Source organism: Dipodomys merriami, unplaced genomic scaffold (assembly GCF_024711535.1).
Source record: "Dipodomys merriami isolate MVZ:Mamm:240054 unplaced genomic scaffold, mDipMer1.0.p SCAF_1093, whole genome shotgun sequence".
NCBI classification, from domain to species: Eukaryota; Metazoa; Chordata; class Mammalia; order Rodentia; family Heteromyidae; genus Dipodomys; species Dipodomys merriami.
The window spans coordinates 209,463-226,173 of record NW_027202375.1 but is presented as its reverse complement, the minus strand read 5'-3'; the positions used below and the strand labels follow the sequence as shown (position 1 = coordinate 226,173).

General features: G+C 43.3%; 1 protein-coding gene across 1 annotated transcript in view; it reads right to left on the bottom strand.

Moving 5' to 3' along the window:
- Positions 1-1,228: 1,228 nt before the first annotated feature.
- The window catches only part of LOC138815430 (engulfment and cell motility protein 1-like), a 211,422-nt gene continuing 195,939 nt past the window's right edge, over positions 1,229-16,711 (bottom strand). The window contains exons 8-10 of the mRNA XM_070004844.1: positions 3,060-3,164; positions 1,662-1,798; positions 1,229-1,582 (exon numbers count right to left, since the gene is read on the bottom strand). Coding sequence (XP_069860945.1) covers positions 1,495-1,582; positions 1,662-1,798; positions 3,060-3,164 — 330 coding nt within the window. The 3' untranslated portion in view covers positions 1,229-1,494. The remainder of the gene's footprint in view (positions 1,583-1,661; positions 1,799-3,059; positions 3,165-16,711) is intronic.

Genomic DNA, 16,711 nt, shown 5'->3' with positions numbered 1-16,711 from the left:
GACCCATTGCAACAATGATCCCCACAAGACAGTATATTGGAAATGAATGTTAAAACTTCAGGGTGGGAGGAGGAGTGAGGGAGGTGGAGGAGGAAAAGGATAGTGGGAGAACAACAAGGGAGGGGGTAACAATGCTCAACAAGAAATGTACTCATTACCTTACTCATGTAACTGTAACCCCTCTGTACAGCATCTGTACAATACAATAAAATCAATTACTTGTTTTTTAAAGGTCAGGCCATGGTGCTCCTGTGACATTGCCTTCTACTGCATTTGTACAGCAGGGATTGGAGGATGACCCCAGCTTTTCTAGGCATTTGATGGGCAACTTTCATGATCACCCTGTGTTCTCATTCACTCAACTACACTGTCTGAAGGTACCTTAAGGAATTCTGTCCTAAGACAACAGTTATCGGTACCTCTAATTGTATGATGATAAGCTCCAGACAGATGCCATGTTTGAGCTGAAGTGTCTCATTCTAACTTGTAGAATGGGATAAGCTGGGAGGGAGGGAGAAAATAACTGGAAACATGCGAATGCTCACTGAAGGGTTAAAGTCCTTGAGGCAGTGACCATTTGTTGCTCGTTTCAGAGCAGAGCAACACGTGGTGCTAAACCACCTGGTTGTATGCCTTTATAAGACCTGCAAATCCTTAACTTGGGGCTCTCCTAGGCTCCGCTGTGTCAGAGTGTAGGATGAGGTCCGAGCTGCAGCCCGCCTAAATACAACCTCAAAACAGCTGTAAAGTTGACTCTCGGTGGTCTTCTTGGTGGGGGTCCTGCAACCTAGGCATAACACTCACTTCCACGGCACCATCAGAAGCCAGGACTGCATTCACAGGCTAGGATAGCTAAGAGTCATTGGATGTAAATAAACTTTAGGTAATATAAACAGTCTGATCTATCTCAGAATGTTTATCATGTCTTCAGATATGAGGCATTGCAGAATGGCAAGATGTTTCTCACACCTCCATTTCCTCATCCGTAAAGCTACATGAAGGGAGCTGGGAGCAGGGGTGCAGGCCCCGAGTCCCAGTTACTGGGGAGGCTGAGGCATGAGGATCACTTGAGCCAACTACATCAGGATCCTCCTGGGAAATGCAGTGAGAGGCCAATCTCTAAATTGAGTATGCAAATAAAGAAGTATACAGTAAAAATTCTAGTACTTGACTTCATCAACATGCTTCAATTCTGTAAGCACCTATTCACTTACTGGACAATGGAGCCAACACAAGTGGGACTAATTTCTAGTCTTTGCAAGCTGTCAGCTCTGCTGTGGTGGGACAACTGGCTGTGTCCCTTGGGGTTTTCTCTGTTGTCACCCTTGCATACAATGGACACAGCCCGAAGTCTCCTTTTCGTCAGGTTTCTCAGGAGTTACCATCTGTCCTTGGTCTCTAGGTGCACAGTCATTTGCATATACTGCTCCTCTTCTTGCTCTTCCAAAGTGGCAGACACCAGAGAAAGCTCACCCAACAGGGATACCAGCCAGGTCAGGCGAGAGATGCCACTAAATGCAGGAAAGCCAAACTGCCCTTCTTCCATTGGGCCAGCTGTGGGCAATCACAGGTGCTGTGAGGACTAGGATGAAGAGAATATCTGAGAACAGGCAGGACCCAGGTGCATGGGAGAACACATGGACAGGGGGACCTTGCCTTACCATGCGGCTAACTGTAGCCTCACAACAGCAAGTCCCTTGTAGGTTTGAACTTCAATTTTGCTAGTAAAATTAGACATGCTACTGGCAATAGCACACAATTCAGCTACACACAATGATAACTTGTAGAATGGGATAAGCTGGGAGGGAGAGAGAAAATATAGTCAGTTTACCTGTCTACTTAGGTAGATACACACACACACACACACACACACACACACACACAGACATTGCATGGTGATCCCCTGTATTACAGATTGTAACCATTAATTCCCTGCTAGATATGGTAGCCCCCCCCAAAAAAAATAATGCCCACCAAGTTTCAAACATGCCACTGGGGAAATGTGGTCCTAGCTTCAAGCCTTCAAGTCTCCCAATATTCCAGACAAGAGGAATTGCCCAGGTTGAGGCAATGAGTCAGGGACAGTTCAAGTCTTAAACTTTGATCTCTAGGAAGCCAGTACCACAAAGAACCGAGCAGGAGACAATGTCAGAGTTCATGCTGGAATGAGCAAATCTGATTTTGAGCTCAGATTCTAATTTGGGGGCAATGCATTCATCAAATGCTTCCTACATTTCTACAGAATTATGAGGGTAGCTCGTCCATGAGGCAGTGCCCTTGTTCCATCTGTGTCTCCCCCTCCCGGATCTCACTCGGATCCATTCTGCATCCTGGCTCTTCTCCCAGAAGGCAGAGAAGAGGCAGCATCATGAATCTCAGGCTCCCAGCTGTGCCACCTGCTGGACAAGCCTTCTATGTCACTGGCACCCGAGGCTCCACACTCATGCTTTGCCCTCCCGACAGGGGGCCACCCAGTCCATAGGAAGGATCTGCTATTTCACAGGAGCAGCAATGGCCTCCCCTTTCTCCTGCCCCACACCAGTAAGACAACTTGGTCAGTGGAGTGTGACTACTCTGCTAGGAAATATGGGAAGTTTCTCTCGTCCCACCTCTCCCATTTTCCTCTTGCTTTTTATTTACTTGGTTGCATTTTTAGCACGAGACATAGAAGAATACCTCATGCTAGAAAGAACTGGAGCCTTCTTTCTAACTTTAATATGTCTAAAGAGCTCTCCATGAAATCCAAGGTTGTGCACATTTTTGGTAAACACTTCGTTTCTTTTCCTGGTTATTTAAAATGTCTTTTTTTCTTCATAACTCAATAGCAATCTATCTAAAAGATTTTCCTGATATCAACAAAATTTTCTAAACATCACTGAAGGGAGAAATCCAAAAGCTTAAAAAAATCCCTGTTATATACTACCAGATCAACTATGGTAAATTTAAATTTTTTTTTAGTTGGATGGGGACAAAAACTCTGGAGTTGCACATCTAAAGCAAATACCTCTGTACCTGTAGGTGTGAGATTAGAACTCTAGCAGGAAGCAGGGCTTGCTTACCCGAATATACGCATCTTGGTGATGTTTGGCGAAGTACAGCATGTTGTCAAGAGCCAGCATCCCAGGAGGAGTCTGGGTGAAGTCCATGGCAGGGTTGACATGATTCTGCAATAAAAAATCAAGTACTAAGTGAAGTTAATTCTTCAGCAGTCTTTGCCAATCACAGCAGGGGGGAAGACAGTGGAGGTGCACCTTGCCCACCTCAAGACTGAAGGTTAAGTTCCCAATGACCAACTATGTCAACCTATTGGGATTGGCAGAGGAACTTCTTCAAGCTCTGTGGGCTCAGCTAAATCACTTTTTATAACCCAGGGCTGGAAACCCAGTTAAAGATCGAAACACAGGATCATCCTTAGTCACGTCACATTTCAAGGAAAAGAAAATAACACGCAAGTTCAATCTCTGGCAGCTGCATTGAAGTGAAGCCAGTGGCACAGGGCGAGAAATATCTGGGCTGGAGTGACTCTGCATCCATTTCAGGAGCTGACTGAAGGGAGCCATTACTCCGGGATCTGACACATCCTCAAGCTTATGCATGAAGGCCGGTCTGGCCACGCCTATCCATCGGCTTTGTAAACTGTCTTGGAGACACAGTCCCCAGGCCTCTACAGGCACTGCGCTCATGTCTGACCTGTGTAGTCTGCTGACACTAGCATGTTTCTGAGGATTGTGTCTGGCATGATGGACTCCACATATGGCCCAATGTTACCAATGTGCCTAACCAAAGAGCAGGCCTGGCTCAGACAAATATTTGTGTATGCATGACATTAATTGATCAATGAACACTATGACAGCTCTTCGGGCAACAAACAGCTCAGTCACACCAAACACTGCACTAAAAAGCAGATCTGAACAGTGAATGATTGAGAGGAAGTGATGTTTTCCATTTTTTTTCCTGTTGAACACATGAAAAGAACATCCAAGTGGGGTGCTGTGGTATATTCCTGTAAGCCCAGCGTGTGGGAGACTGAGGCAGACGGATGGGGAGCTCCATATCATGACAACCTGTGCCAGCAGAACAAAGGCTGAGGATGTAGCTTAGTGGTAGAACAGTGTGCCTAGCATGCCCAAGGCACTGGTTCAATTCTCAGTGTTGCACAGAGTCAAAGGCAATTTGTTGTTGAGGACTGTAGGTAGAAATGCTACACATGTTTTTCAATTTTATTTTCTTGTACAGATGTTGTACAGAGGGGTTACAGTTATATGAGTAAGGTAATGAGTACATTTCTTGTTGAGCATTGTTACCCCCTCCCTTGTTGTTCTCCCACTATCCCTTCCCTCTCCCAACTCCCTCACTCCTCTCCTCCCCCCAAAGTTGTAAAGTTCATTTCCAATATACTGTATTGTGGTTATCAAGGTTGCAATGGGTCATCCTGTGTCCTTGTTTCAGTGTTTTATCATATTGGACTTGTATCTAAGTTTGCTGAATTTATCTAGTAGTTCTCACCATGTATTTGGTGACATCATTAGGATTTTTCTGTACATAAAAGTGCATCATCTACAAATAACTTGATTTCCTTCTTTCCTGTATACATGACTGTCATTTCTTTCTTTTGTCTAATTGCTCTGACTTGTAATTCTAGCTCTATGCTGAATAGGAGCTGGGGGTGGGGAGGTATCGAATTTCACTACAAAAATAACAGCCATGTGAGATTAAGCATGTGTTAATTAAGTAGATTTAACTATTCCACAATGTTTATTTATTTCAACATATACTATACATGAGAAAATCACACATGACATTTGTCAGTGTAAAAATATTTTTAAACTGTTCAACGATTATTAATGACAACTGCTTTCACCTCACAATCTGGAAAACTTGCATATTTTCATTTTGACTCTTGGTTACATTTTTAATAATCACTTTGAGTTCTTTTCCCTCCTTTCCTCCCTCCCCACCTCCTTTTCTTTTATGCTGGGATAAATTCTAGTCTAACAGCATTTTTTTTTCTTATTTGTGTACAGGAAGGCCTTCTTATGTAAGGTTCAAACCACCCACACTTTGCTATATTATTAAAGTGTACACCTAAACTATTTTCCTAAAGCTGATTTGAAAACTTGCTTATGAGCTGATAAATGACAGCTCCAGGCTACAGCTCCTGCTTCAAAACCACACAAGTTCACCACATCCAAACAGTACCAAAGTACTGAGTACAATGTGTTACATTTTAACATTTCCTCCTCATTCATTTATTAAAATGTTGGAAAGTTTTTAGAATACTCAAATACCATGACGAGAGAGAGAGAGAGAGAGAGAGAGAGAGAGAGAGAGAGAGAGAGAGAGAGAGAGAGAGGGCATAAATCATACGGTGTGTCTCATACAGTGTGTCACACTGTGGTTCAGCTGGGTTTGACATGCCTCATTCACTGTGGTGAAGGACCAACTCCTATACTATAGCGGTAACAGGGGAAACAATATCCATTATTGGAAATGGACAACCAGAGAATTCACCACAAGAGCCATTTGTACTTAAATGATCTCCTAGGCAGAGTGATTTAGTAGAGTTTAGTGGAATTTCTCCCATTGTATACACACTGGTACTTGGAGGCATGAGATTTTCATGAACCTAAGTGACATAGAAAAGTTGCCTTTCTGAGGGCTTCCACTGCAGAGAACCTGACATGTGTGAAGACTCAGAATAACGCAGCCACCTGGTCCTCTTGTGGTATCCACATGACTGACGAGGAAACCAAGTTCACCAGCTCCCGGCCCTCCCTACTTGTCTGTGAACAAGTACACAGGACTTCTGTAGACAATGCATTTCAACCATCCATCTCCTGTCCCTACTTTTCCCCTTCCTACCAGTATGACAAGCCAGATGCATTTATTTTATTTTGGCACTGCCAACATTGGACTTTCATAGACGGACAAAAGTTTATTTGACATCAGCTAATCAATACGAGCCATCCCGAAGCACAGGCCAGCCAGTAAAGGAAAGGGCGTCAGACATAAAAGAGAAAACCGTGACATTTATTTCAGATTTATCAATGTAATCCCAAAATAAATACACATGGAAATGAGGGGAGAAAAATACATTTCTCTGAATCTAATTCCAACAACTCTCTAAAACACTAGGTAGATGAAGATGACCATGTAAAATCCCCATGGCTCAGCCATCATCAAACTTGTTTGAGTTTAGCATCTACAATCCCCAGTGAAGACACTTTGCATCAATCACACCCATCCTTGGGCACCTGGGTGATCAAAGAAGTTACAACTGTTCTCCAAAGATCCTTCCAGTTAAAAACCAACATAGCTACAGGACTGTAAACATTAAAATACAGCAAGACCAAAGGAGGATATTCTTAGGGGAGAGGAACTCAAAGGCACAATGCCTATGTATATCTGATCATATAAAATCATATTTATCGATGTGACCCCTAGAAAATGGAAACAAGAGGTATTTTGTTGCTTTTTTGTTTTCTTTCCTTTTTGTCTTGTTTCTTTATTTGGGAGGGTAAGTGGAGAGCACAGAAATAGAGGGACAAAAGGTGAACAAATGGGGCAGTGGTACTCACTAGACACTATGCCCCCCCAAACCTCCCCCCCCGCCACAAACACCAGACACCAGACCAAAGTCCTTCACATTTGCAACGAACCATGTCCTAACTGTCTCCAGCAAATAGGCTCTTGCCACACAAAAGCCAATTTGAAAATTGCTTTTGATGTGGATTATGAAACATCAGTGCATTTTTATATAAAACTAAACTAACCTTTTCTAGTTGGGAATGAGCTATGTTCCGTCTCTTTCTGATTCTGGCTCTCATTCTTCCAACCTGTGGATGGGGATGGAAGGGAAAAACGGGAAAGAGCAAAGGAAGGGGTGACAATGTCCCAAAAGAAATGTACTTATCACTTGACCCATGTAACCGTAACTCATCTGTCTATCACCTTTGTGGTAACAATTTCGAAAAGGAGGAAAAAGAAAACCATAGTGCAGTGCCCTAGGATCTGTGGAGAAATGGATCCAGGATCCTGCATCCATTATCAAAATCTCATGATGCTCAAGTGCCTTCTCTATAATAGCAAAGCATCTGCACACATCCTCCACATACTTTACTTTTTATTCTTAATTATCTTTAAGAAGTTGTAGCAAGGGGTTTCAATTCCACCATGTTCTCTACACCTTTGCTAGATTCCCAATGGATGTCCAATATAACATGAGTGCTGTGTAGGTAGCTGTTATACTGTACAGTTGAAGGAATGAATGATGGCAAGCAAAGAACCTGTACACCTTCAGTCCAGATGGAATTCCTTTCAAATACTTTTCAATCCCTAGCTGGTTGAATCTGTGGGTGAGAAACCCACAGATGCAGAAGGCCCCCTTTAATTGATGTGTAAGGTCCTCATCCTCAAGTTAGTAAGTGGAGCTACTAAAATTGTGTCTATGATGTGGCAGGTATTATGTAAAGTGTCTTGCATATTCGAACCCTTAGGCCTCATCAAATGCTTCCAGGGTCAACATGAACTTTCTCTTCCTTTCCCAACAAGAAAACTGAGCCAGCCAGGCACCGGTGGCTCACGCCTATAATCCTAGCTACTGAGGAGGCTGAGATCTGACAAAGCCAGCCCAGGCATGAAAGTCCATGAGACTCTTATCTCCATAAAACCACTAGAAAACCGGAAGTTGTGCTGTGGCTCAAGTGATAGAGTGCTCGCCTTGAGCTGAAGAGCTGAGGGACAGCGCCCAAGCCCAGAGTTCAAGTCCCACGACTGACCAAAAAAGGAAAGAAAGGAAGAAAGGAAGAAAGAAAGGAAGGAAGGAAGAAAGAAAGGAAGAAAGAAAGAAAGAAAGAAAGAAAGAAAGAAAGAAAGAAAGAAAGAAAGAAAGAAAGAAAGAAAAAAGAAAAGAAGAAAGAAAGAAGAAAGATAGAAAACTGAGCCATTTTGGAGTTCCTGTAGCTCATTCAAAATTTCAAAGCTGCTTAATGTATATAAAACCAGCAGGAATCATAATCAGAGGGTAAACTCAGAGTGCAGATTTTGAAGCAGAATTTTGTAGCATCTGATTGACCAGTTGGAATTCCCAGCAAATTTCAAACAAACATCAGACTCAAGTTCTAGCTCAGTTTGAGCTGCTCAGTCAACAGCATTGTGTCATGCAGAGTAAGCCTAGATCTGTCCTTTCTAATCAAAGCTGTAATTTCTCTGCTGCCCTCCCAACCCTCCCCCCCCCCCCGCCACAAACACCAGACACCAGACCAAAGTCCTTCATATTTGCAATGAACCATGTCCTAACTGTCTCCAGCAAACAGGCTCTTGCCACACAAAAGCCAATTTGAAAATTGCTTTTGATGTAGATTATGAAACATCAGTGCATTTTTATATAAAACTAAACTAACCTTTTCTAGTTGGGAATGAGCTATGTTTCATCTCTTTCTGATTCTGGCTCTCATTCTTCCAGCCCCTCCTCTCTCCTTCAAATGAGTGTTTTGGTTACTTTTCTTGGCTGTTGTTGTTGTTGTTGTTTGTGGGTCTTTTGTCGTTATTTACAATTGTAGTTAAGAAAAAAGGATTACAGGCTGAAATATCTGGAAGCTTCTGTACAGTGACAAAAATACTCTGAGACCCAGCCAAGGCTCTGCCACTCCTTCCTTATTTATGAGCTGCTTTGGGTACAGATTTATTTTCCTTTCTGTATCCATGCTATTTTTTCCACCTGTCTTGGAATGGAAGTTGCAAGAGCTTAGATAAATGGCTTAAAATGTCCCCCTACTTTTACTGCAAAGCCTGTGTACATCCTTCTAAGACACCATTCTTGGGTCCTGTGGATGTCAGGCTCTGTGAATCAGAATGGACAGCTCACTGGGGAAGGGGAATAGCTATGTCCCATTCCAGGGCACCGGAGGGAGGCTGTGGGAGTGGAAGATGGGAGGCCATGGATTGTGTTCCAGCCAGCATCTGAAGTCGTTTGGTGTGTGAGTCCTATGCATCGGGATCTCTTCTGTCACCTACATGCCAGTTTTCTGGCTGACTTATTCCAACCATCATCCAAGACTGACTTACTCCAACCATCCATCCAAGGGAAAGTTATAACTGCTTCCAGAATGTCTAGTTTATTTAAGCCTGAAGTGAGATCAAGAATTTGTATCTTTAAAGGCCATGAATGGCGCCTGTCATCTTAGCTGCTCTGGATGGGAGTGGTGGTATATGTCTCTAACCCCAGATACTCTGCACAGAATGATGAGAGGGTCACGCATGGTTCAGGAACAGCCAGGGCAAAAAGTTAGAAGAATCGATCTCAACTAACAAGTCGGGTACCATGGTATGCACTTGTCATCACAGCTACAAGAGTGGTATAGAAGGCCCAGGCAAAAACTTATTTGAAACATGATTAAAAGCAAAAAGGGCTCAAATGATAGAGCACCTGCCTAGCAAGTTTAAGGCCCTGAATTCAAACTTAAGTATTGCCAACGAAAGAAGAGGGAGGGAAGGAGGGAGGAAGGGACAGAAGGAGGGAGCGAAGAACGGGGGATGGGGAGAAGAAAAGAAAAGAAAGAAAAAGAAGGGAAGAGAAAAGCAAAGAGAATCTGAATGTCTAACCATTTTTCAGGTGGAGTAAATGGTAATGGTGGGGCCACAGGTTGAGACTCACTGGAAGGGAGAAAGCCTGACTCATGTCCATTAACGCAGGTCATGACAGAAGATCCTCTAGAACCTGGATTTACCACTTCCTGGATCTCATATAGTGTCCGTTACAACATAACTGACTCTCAGGTTCAACAACTGAATCCCTTGTCCTTCATCTGCTTTGGGTTCAGACCTCTCATGGATGAAACCGACTTCTTCGTTCAGAAATGGGAAATACAATTCAGCATCCTCTCCCTTGCTCTGTGGTTCACATTTCTAGCTATGGTTATCCACAGTAGCACCTCCACAGGAAGCTGAAATCTGCTGGTACTTGGTGCTTTAGAGGGCTTCTTGGTTCTTGGTTGGGGAAGCAGAGCTGGCAGTAGCTCACAGGATGTTTAAGGGGCTGGTGCTCAATTACCAAGGCCACACTAGTCCTTCGTTCATGTGGGTAACAAAGAGATGATTACGATAATGCCTGCCAGGTGGCATATGGCAGGAAAGCCTTCTAGGATTTAGGAGTTCGTATTTGTGCTATGTGAGTGCCTACATTTGGCTCAACAAATAGGGTATTAAAGCAATCTTTAGTACAAATCGCAGAGTGAATACACATTTTGACTAGGAAAAAGCCTTTATCTCTAGAGTCTGGCAGTTTGAAGCCACCATCTCCAAGAGGCAGGAGAGTTACATATGAGGTCCAAAACACCGACACAGAAACACACACACACACACACACACACACACACACACACACACACACACACACACACACACACACACACACACACACACACACACACACACACACACACACACACACACACACACCCCAGGAGCATGCTGGTGCTTGCACATGCTTTCCACACTGAACAATCTCTGGTGAGCTCTTCCAAATCCTCAATTGCAGGCTGGACCCCAAAGAAGTCCCATGTGAAACTCTGCAGCTGGGAGCTAAGCAACTTCAAAGGGGAAAATTCTGAAAAACCTTCCCAGAGATGATTGTCTAAGCTCAGCTGCAGTGGATCTCTGCTTTCCTACACCGGTGGTTCTCCAGCTTGAACAACTATTGGAGAGAGTAATTTCTTCCATAGCATTTGGGGTTTGGCACAGGGTCCCCAGTGCTGCATGAGGGAAGCCACAGCTTTGAACCTATAGCAGCCCAGTACAAGTGATGTTAAGAACCTGTGTCCATTGAAGACCTGGGCTGGGAGCCAGGTTTTATGGAGCTCCTGTGTTCTCTCAGTGGACCCAACTCAGGCCTCTCTAACCCCAGCTGCCTCTCACATTTATACCGTGAGGCTCTGAATGCTTCTGACTGTGACCCCACACAGACCCGGACCCCAAAGATCCCACCAAGTAACCTTAAGGTGTCTTCTGGTTCCAGCCCTGGTCTCTCCATTCGACTCAATAAAAATCTCTATAGTCTAGATGAAAACAGACAAGATGGATGATCAAATCCAACCTAAGACAGGGAGGTGGGAAGTGGTGGGGAGCAAGAGCCTACTGGGGCCAGGCCTTGACAGTGATACCATCATACAGGAAGGCCAAGCGCCTGGCTCCCCGGTGGGGTTGAACTCCATTCCTAGCCAGGTGACAGCCAGCATTAACAACAAGGTCACAGCTCTTGGGTGCAGGGGCGCCTCTACACTGACACAGCTCTTTTTCCTTAGGTGCAAAAAGTCTTCAGAGACTCGCTCACAATATAGGCCTCATTAGTGTACACACACACACACACACACACACACACACACACACACACACACACACACACACACGAAGGTTTTAGAAACGTAAGCCCACATCTACAGACTGAGGGAAATCTGGATTACAAATAATTCATGAGAACCCAACAGCCCATCATTAAAATTTGATTCTTTCAGGTAAAAAGCACAAAGGAGACTCATGAAAGAAACACGCCAGCTGGTAAGATTCCAAACCAGTGGACTGACTGGCCTTCTCTCTCTCATTCCCTCTCCCCACCTGCCACCCCCCAACCTTGTAGCCTGGCCCTACATTTCCCGACATGGTCATGTCAAGCCCATGCTGTCAGACAATAGCCCCCCACTGCACAAAGCTCTGGGTTTCCAAGTTGCTGAGGGGGGCTTTCCCTGGAAACAGTCCACAGCCAAGCACACTGTGGAACCATCAACATGGCTAAAAGTTAAGAAGTTCAGGAAGCCCAGAGAAGTCACCATCATATGGCATCCAGAGGGCTTGAGATGTCCGGCTGCATGAATAGGAGCACAGTGATGAGGACTAAGGAAGGTCCATTGTGCCAAGGCTGGTGCACAACATCCACAGTGCCTGGCCTGGTGCAGGCCTTCTCAGGACACAACACAGAGTTTTTATAAAGGCCACTGGGAGAGTCACAGCCAGTACATAGAAAAGTCAGAACAGAGAAGCTGTCCAGGAAAGCTGGACAGAGGAAAGACATGAGGTAGTCGGGGTGGGTATGGTGAGTGTGGGTAGACCATCTACTAACTCTAGACATATGAAGGAAAGCTGAGCTAATTCTGTGATCCTGCAGCTAGCAGGCTCAGCATGGAAAGAGGGGCTGCAGGTACAGCCAATGATACTTAGGCCCCAGCCCGTTTCATTCCTCTTGCTCTGTAACTTTGGAAATTTTGAGCCAGATAGTAAAGAACAGACCACCTGCCTTCAAGCGTCAGAAGTGAGTTACGAAAACCTTAATGTTTGTGTACCAGGATACACACATGCACACACGTACATACATGCATATGCACAGACCCATGCACACACACTCAGATAACCTCACAAGAGCATGGCATTGCCCCATTTGTTAGGAAATGGAAAGACTTGGAAAAAATTATATTAAGTGAAGTAAGCCAGACCCAAAGAAACATAGGTCCCAAGGCTTCCCTTATATGTATATGTCTGATACAAGCAGAAAAGGTCAGATAAGTTTATGTTAAGTGAAATGAACCCCAAGATTGCTATTGTTTCTAATGGATTTATAAGATACCACATGATTTTTTAAATGTCCCTCCCCCACAGTATAACCCCTGTTTGCACTGTATTTGATATTGGTATAATCTGGGGAGGGGAAGGGGAAAAACAAATTGTTTAAATAGGGATACAGGTTGACCAACTGCAACAAGAGATGTACAAAATGCTATGTCGAAAAATAAACTTTACAATTTAGGCGGGGGGGGGGAGGCCTGGGGGTGGACGGGGGAAAGGGGGAGTGTAGTTATGGAGGAGGGAGGGAAGGGATGTAGGGGAATAACAAAGGAGGACGCAACAATGCTTGATAAGAAATGTACTGTACAGTATTTTCACAATAAATAACATATTTAATAGAGCTACGTTCTACAGAAATAAAAAAAACTCTCACACCCCAAATTTCAGATTTAAACTAAACTTTCTTAGGTACAAAAGAATATTCTGAGGGTTTTTTTTCCCCTTACAATTTATTCTTGAGAAGTCGGGAAAGGTCATGCCCTACCCCACAATCTTTCTGGAAATCTAGGTTGATTATGACTTCATTAGGTGGGAAAAGTAGAGTTAAAACTCACTGAGCAAAAGGATAAATGTGAGCAATTTGTTTGGCTCAATTGTCTATAATACATAGAATTATCATAAAAACTCAATTAACAAAAAATGTCTTGGAGGATAAACTTCCTTGAAAACAAAAGCTAGTTATGGTTTTGGAACCCGTCTTTATGAATAATGAAATAGTGCTGTCGGCATTTATAAAGGTTCCTGTGATTTTCTTCCTCAGCCCAGCACATATGGGATTCTGAACAGCGCAAAGATGGTGAGATGCCCCCGGCTGCAGCATCCTTCCTCTCTCCTTCCTTCCCAGCCCATTTGCTCTGCCCTTTTAGGACTCCTTCCTTCCCACCTCTTTATCACTTTTGTTTTTTATTGTGAAAATACCATACAGAGGGATACAATTACATGGGCAAGGTGATGAGTACATTTCTTATCAAGCATTGCTGCCTCCTCCTTTCTTTCTCCTTCCCCTCCCTTCCCATCCTACAAGCTGGTTAGAAAGCAAGTCCATGGTAAGCAAATGCTAAAACTCTGAACTAGCAAAGAAATCCTAGTATTTTGCTTCCTGGACACCATCATGACCTGACCTCTTTGTAAATGTTGGTTGGTCTTATTCTAATCAATAGATATTGTAAGAATCTCATAGATCCTCAGATGGTTTATTGGGCCAACCCTGAGTCCTGCAAATCTTAGTCTTTGTTTCCCATCATCTGCACTGATCACTGCAAGATCCCAGGCCCTTCCCCAATGGCAACTGTCACCTGTCACAGAGACCTCAGACAACAGCAAAAAATAGCTTTTCTCAAACAAGGTAAGTGACATTCTTGGGTACACTTAAATATTAATTAACTGAGGTGTAAAAAGGTTATGTTGACATCAATGTTATGTAAATATAAACATCTATGTTTCATTAAGTCCAGTAGAGCTCTTTCAATAAATATATTTTAAATACCTAAAAATGGAGGCATTTGGTAATTGCTTAACAGTTGGCTTGCCTTCTTTCCTTCATTCCTTCTTTCTTCCCTCCCTCTTGCTCTTCTTCTTTCCCTCCTTCCCCCCTCCTTTACTCTGATCCCTTCCTTCCTCCTTCCCTCTCCCTTCCTTTCCCTTCCTTCATTGGTTGTACATAAAATGTACCAATCATGCTGGCACCAGTGGCTCAAAGCTACACAAGAGGTTGAGATCTGAGGATCATGGTTCAAACCCAGCCCAGTCAAGAAAGTCTGTAAGACTCCTAGCTCCAAATAACTACTCAATAGCCATAAATGGAGCTATGGCTCAAGTGGTAGAACACTAACTTTGAGCAAAAAAGCTCAGGGACTGTGCATAGGACCTGAGTTCAATCTCCAGAACTGGCACAAAAATAGTACCAATCAATCAGTACCAAGCAGTGTCCTTGAACAATGAAATATGGCTGTAGATAAAGCAAGATTTACCTGGGTGACTTCTAGGTAACCTTACTAGGTAAAAATAATCTGTTAGTTTCTTCCTATAACTAGGCTCAATAGTCCAGAATCAGTGCTCTAAACTACCTCTTTAAAAGAAAAATTAATGACACGTTAGACAATCTACTCAAGGAAATACCCTACTATCTTAAAATTATGAACATAGAGAAGTTATCTAGAGTAAAAAGATAGAAATATAAAATTTATGTTAACTATATACTGTATATAATTTCCTTATTAGTATATATTCCAGTCTATGTATAATTTCACAAAATATTCTCTTCATTACATAAATCAAGACATAGACTCATCATCATTATGCACTTCAAAGATGCATTAAAACTGGAAAGAAATTCAACCAGAGGATTAATAATAATAATCTGTAGAGGTGAAAAGATAAGCAATTATTTTTCTGCCTCTATTTTCCTAATGAAGACACATTGTTGTTATTTTTTTCTGTACTTGCATTTGATTAGGTGTATGTCACAGCCATGAAACAAGAAAAAAAATCATTTTATAGGAGAACATGAGAAACAGTCCGGACTTTAATCCATAACCCTGCTCCAGTATTTACTGGGCTTTTCCTTGAAGGTCAGCTTCCAACTGTGCCTGTCATAAAGACTCAGCCACCTGGTAAGTAAGCCCATTTGCAGGGAGGAACCATGGGCCACACCCTACAGTACCAAAGACAGTGGCAGGAAAAGGATCTGTTGGAATCACATCTTCAGAATTACAAATCTCAGCATTTGAAGCCTCTTGGTCTTGGGACATGACAGGGTGTTAGCTCAACTCACAGCCCAGAGAAAAAGCTCCACACAAGCTCCACGGATTGTCAAGGGACCATGAGATCAGGATATCACCCTGGTGCTATCTCTGTCACCAGCAGGGCTATTACAGCCCAGCCCTGGGTAGTTTCCTGCCTTTGTTAAGAAGTAGTAGATGATTTGGTTCTGATGGGATCCAGTTCCAAAACCCTCCAACCTACAAATAACTCTGTTCCATAAACAGAGTTAAACCACCAAGCTGCTGATAGGCAGCCAATTTTTACCTACAGAAGTGGAATTTTTCCCAATTCAACCTAAGCTTAGCTAAATGCATGCCACCATCCCTCTATGTGGTCTTGAACGCTCAGGGGCAGTAGCTTTCTGAAGAAATGGCAGGAAGGGTAGAAACAATCAGTCAAAGCTGAGGATAAATGACCAGCAAGACTGCTACACTGCTGGACTGAAATTCAGAGCTGAACTTGACTTTTAACTTTTTAAATTGCATCTTGTGACACCCCCTCTGCAGAACTGGCAAATATGGGTATCAAATTAGCTCTTTTTCCCTTACCTGTTCAAGATCACTAGTTTTATTTTAGCCCACACAATTTGCCCTGTGTACAGTGTCTTGTGCTTTTCTAAGCCACGATAATAAGACTCTGAAAAAACTACCAATAAGAAAAGCAATAAAGGAAGTGGCACTGTGGCTCAAGTGGTAGAGCATTAGCTTTGAGCTGAAGAGCTCAAAGACACCACCCAGGCCCAGAGTTCAATCCCCACAACCAACAACAAAAACAACAACAACAAAAAGCAATAAAATGCCAGAAGATGAAAAGGACTGGTAATGTTACATAAGCAACATAAGATTAGGGCCCCTAACACACACACAAAGGAATATATATACACAAATAGATGTATGTATACAGATAGATAGATAAACAGACAGACAGACAGACAGATGCTGTCCTGATAAACCACTGATGAGCACGGTCTCAGGGGTGGTCTGTAATGAAGAGGTACACAGTGGGCATTCCCCTTTAGGGAGACTCAAGGGTGACCTATTAGCTGAGCTACAGTGGTATCTGGGGTCCTCCTTCTTCAGGAAGAATCTAAGGTAACCTCAGATGGCATAGAACCTAGTGGGCATGCTCCTTCAAGCCAGAGGGGAAAAAGGAGGTCTGAAGAATCACAAATGCTCATCCCTGAGCTCCTGTGGACCCTACCTGGTGGCTGGACAGGAGACATTTTTAGTGGAAGCTGAGGGGCAGGTTTGGAGGTTTTATGCCACATTTACTGTTGCACGCTGAGCCAGGCTCTTTCTGTCTCTGTCTCTGTCTCTCTTTGTCAAATCATTCTTAA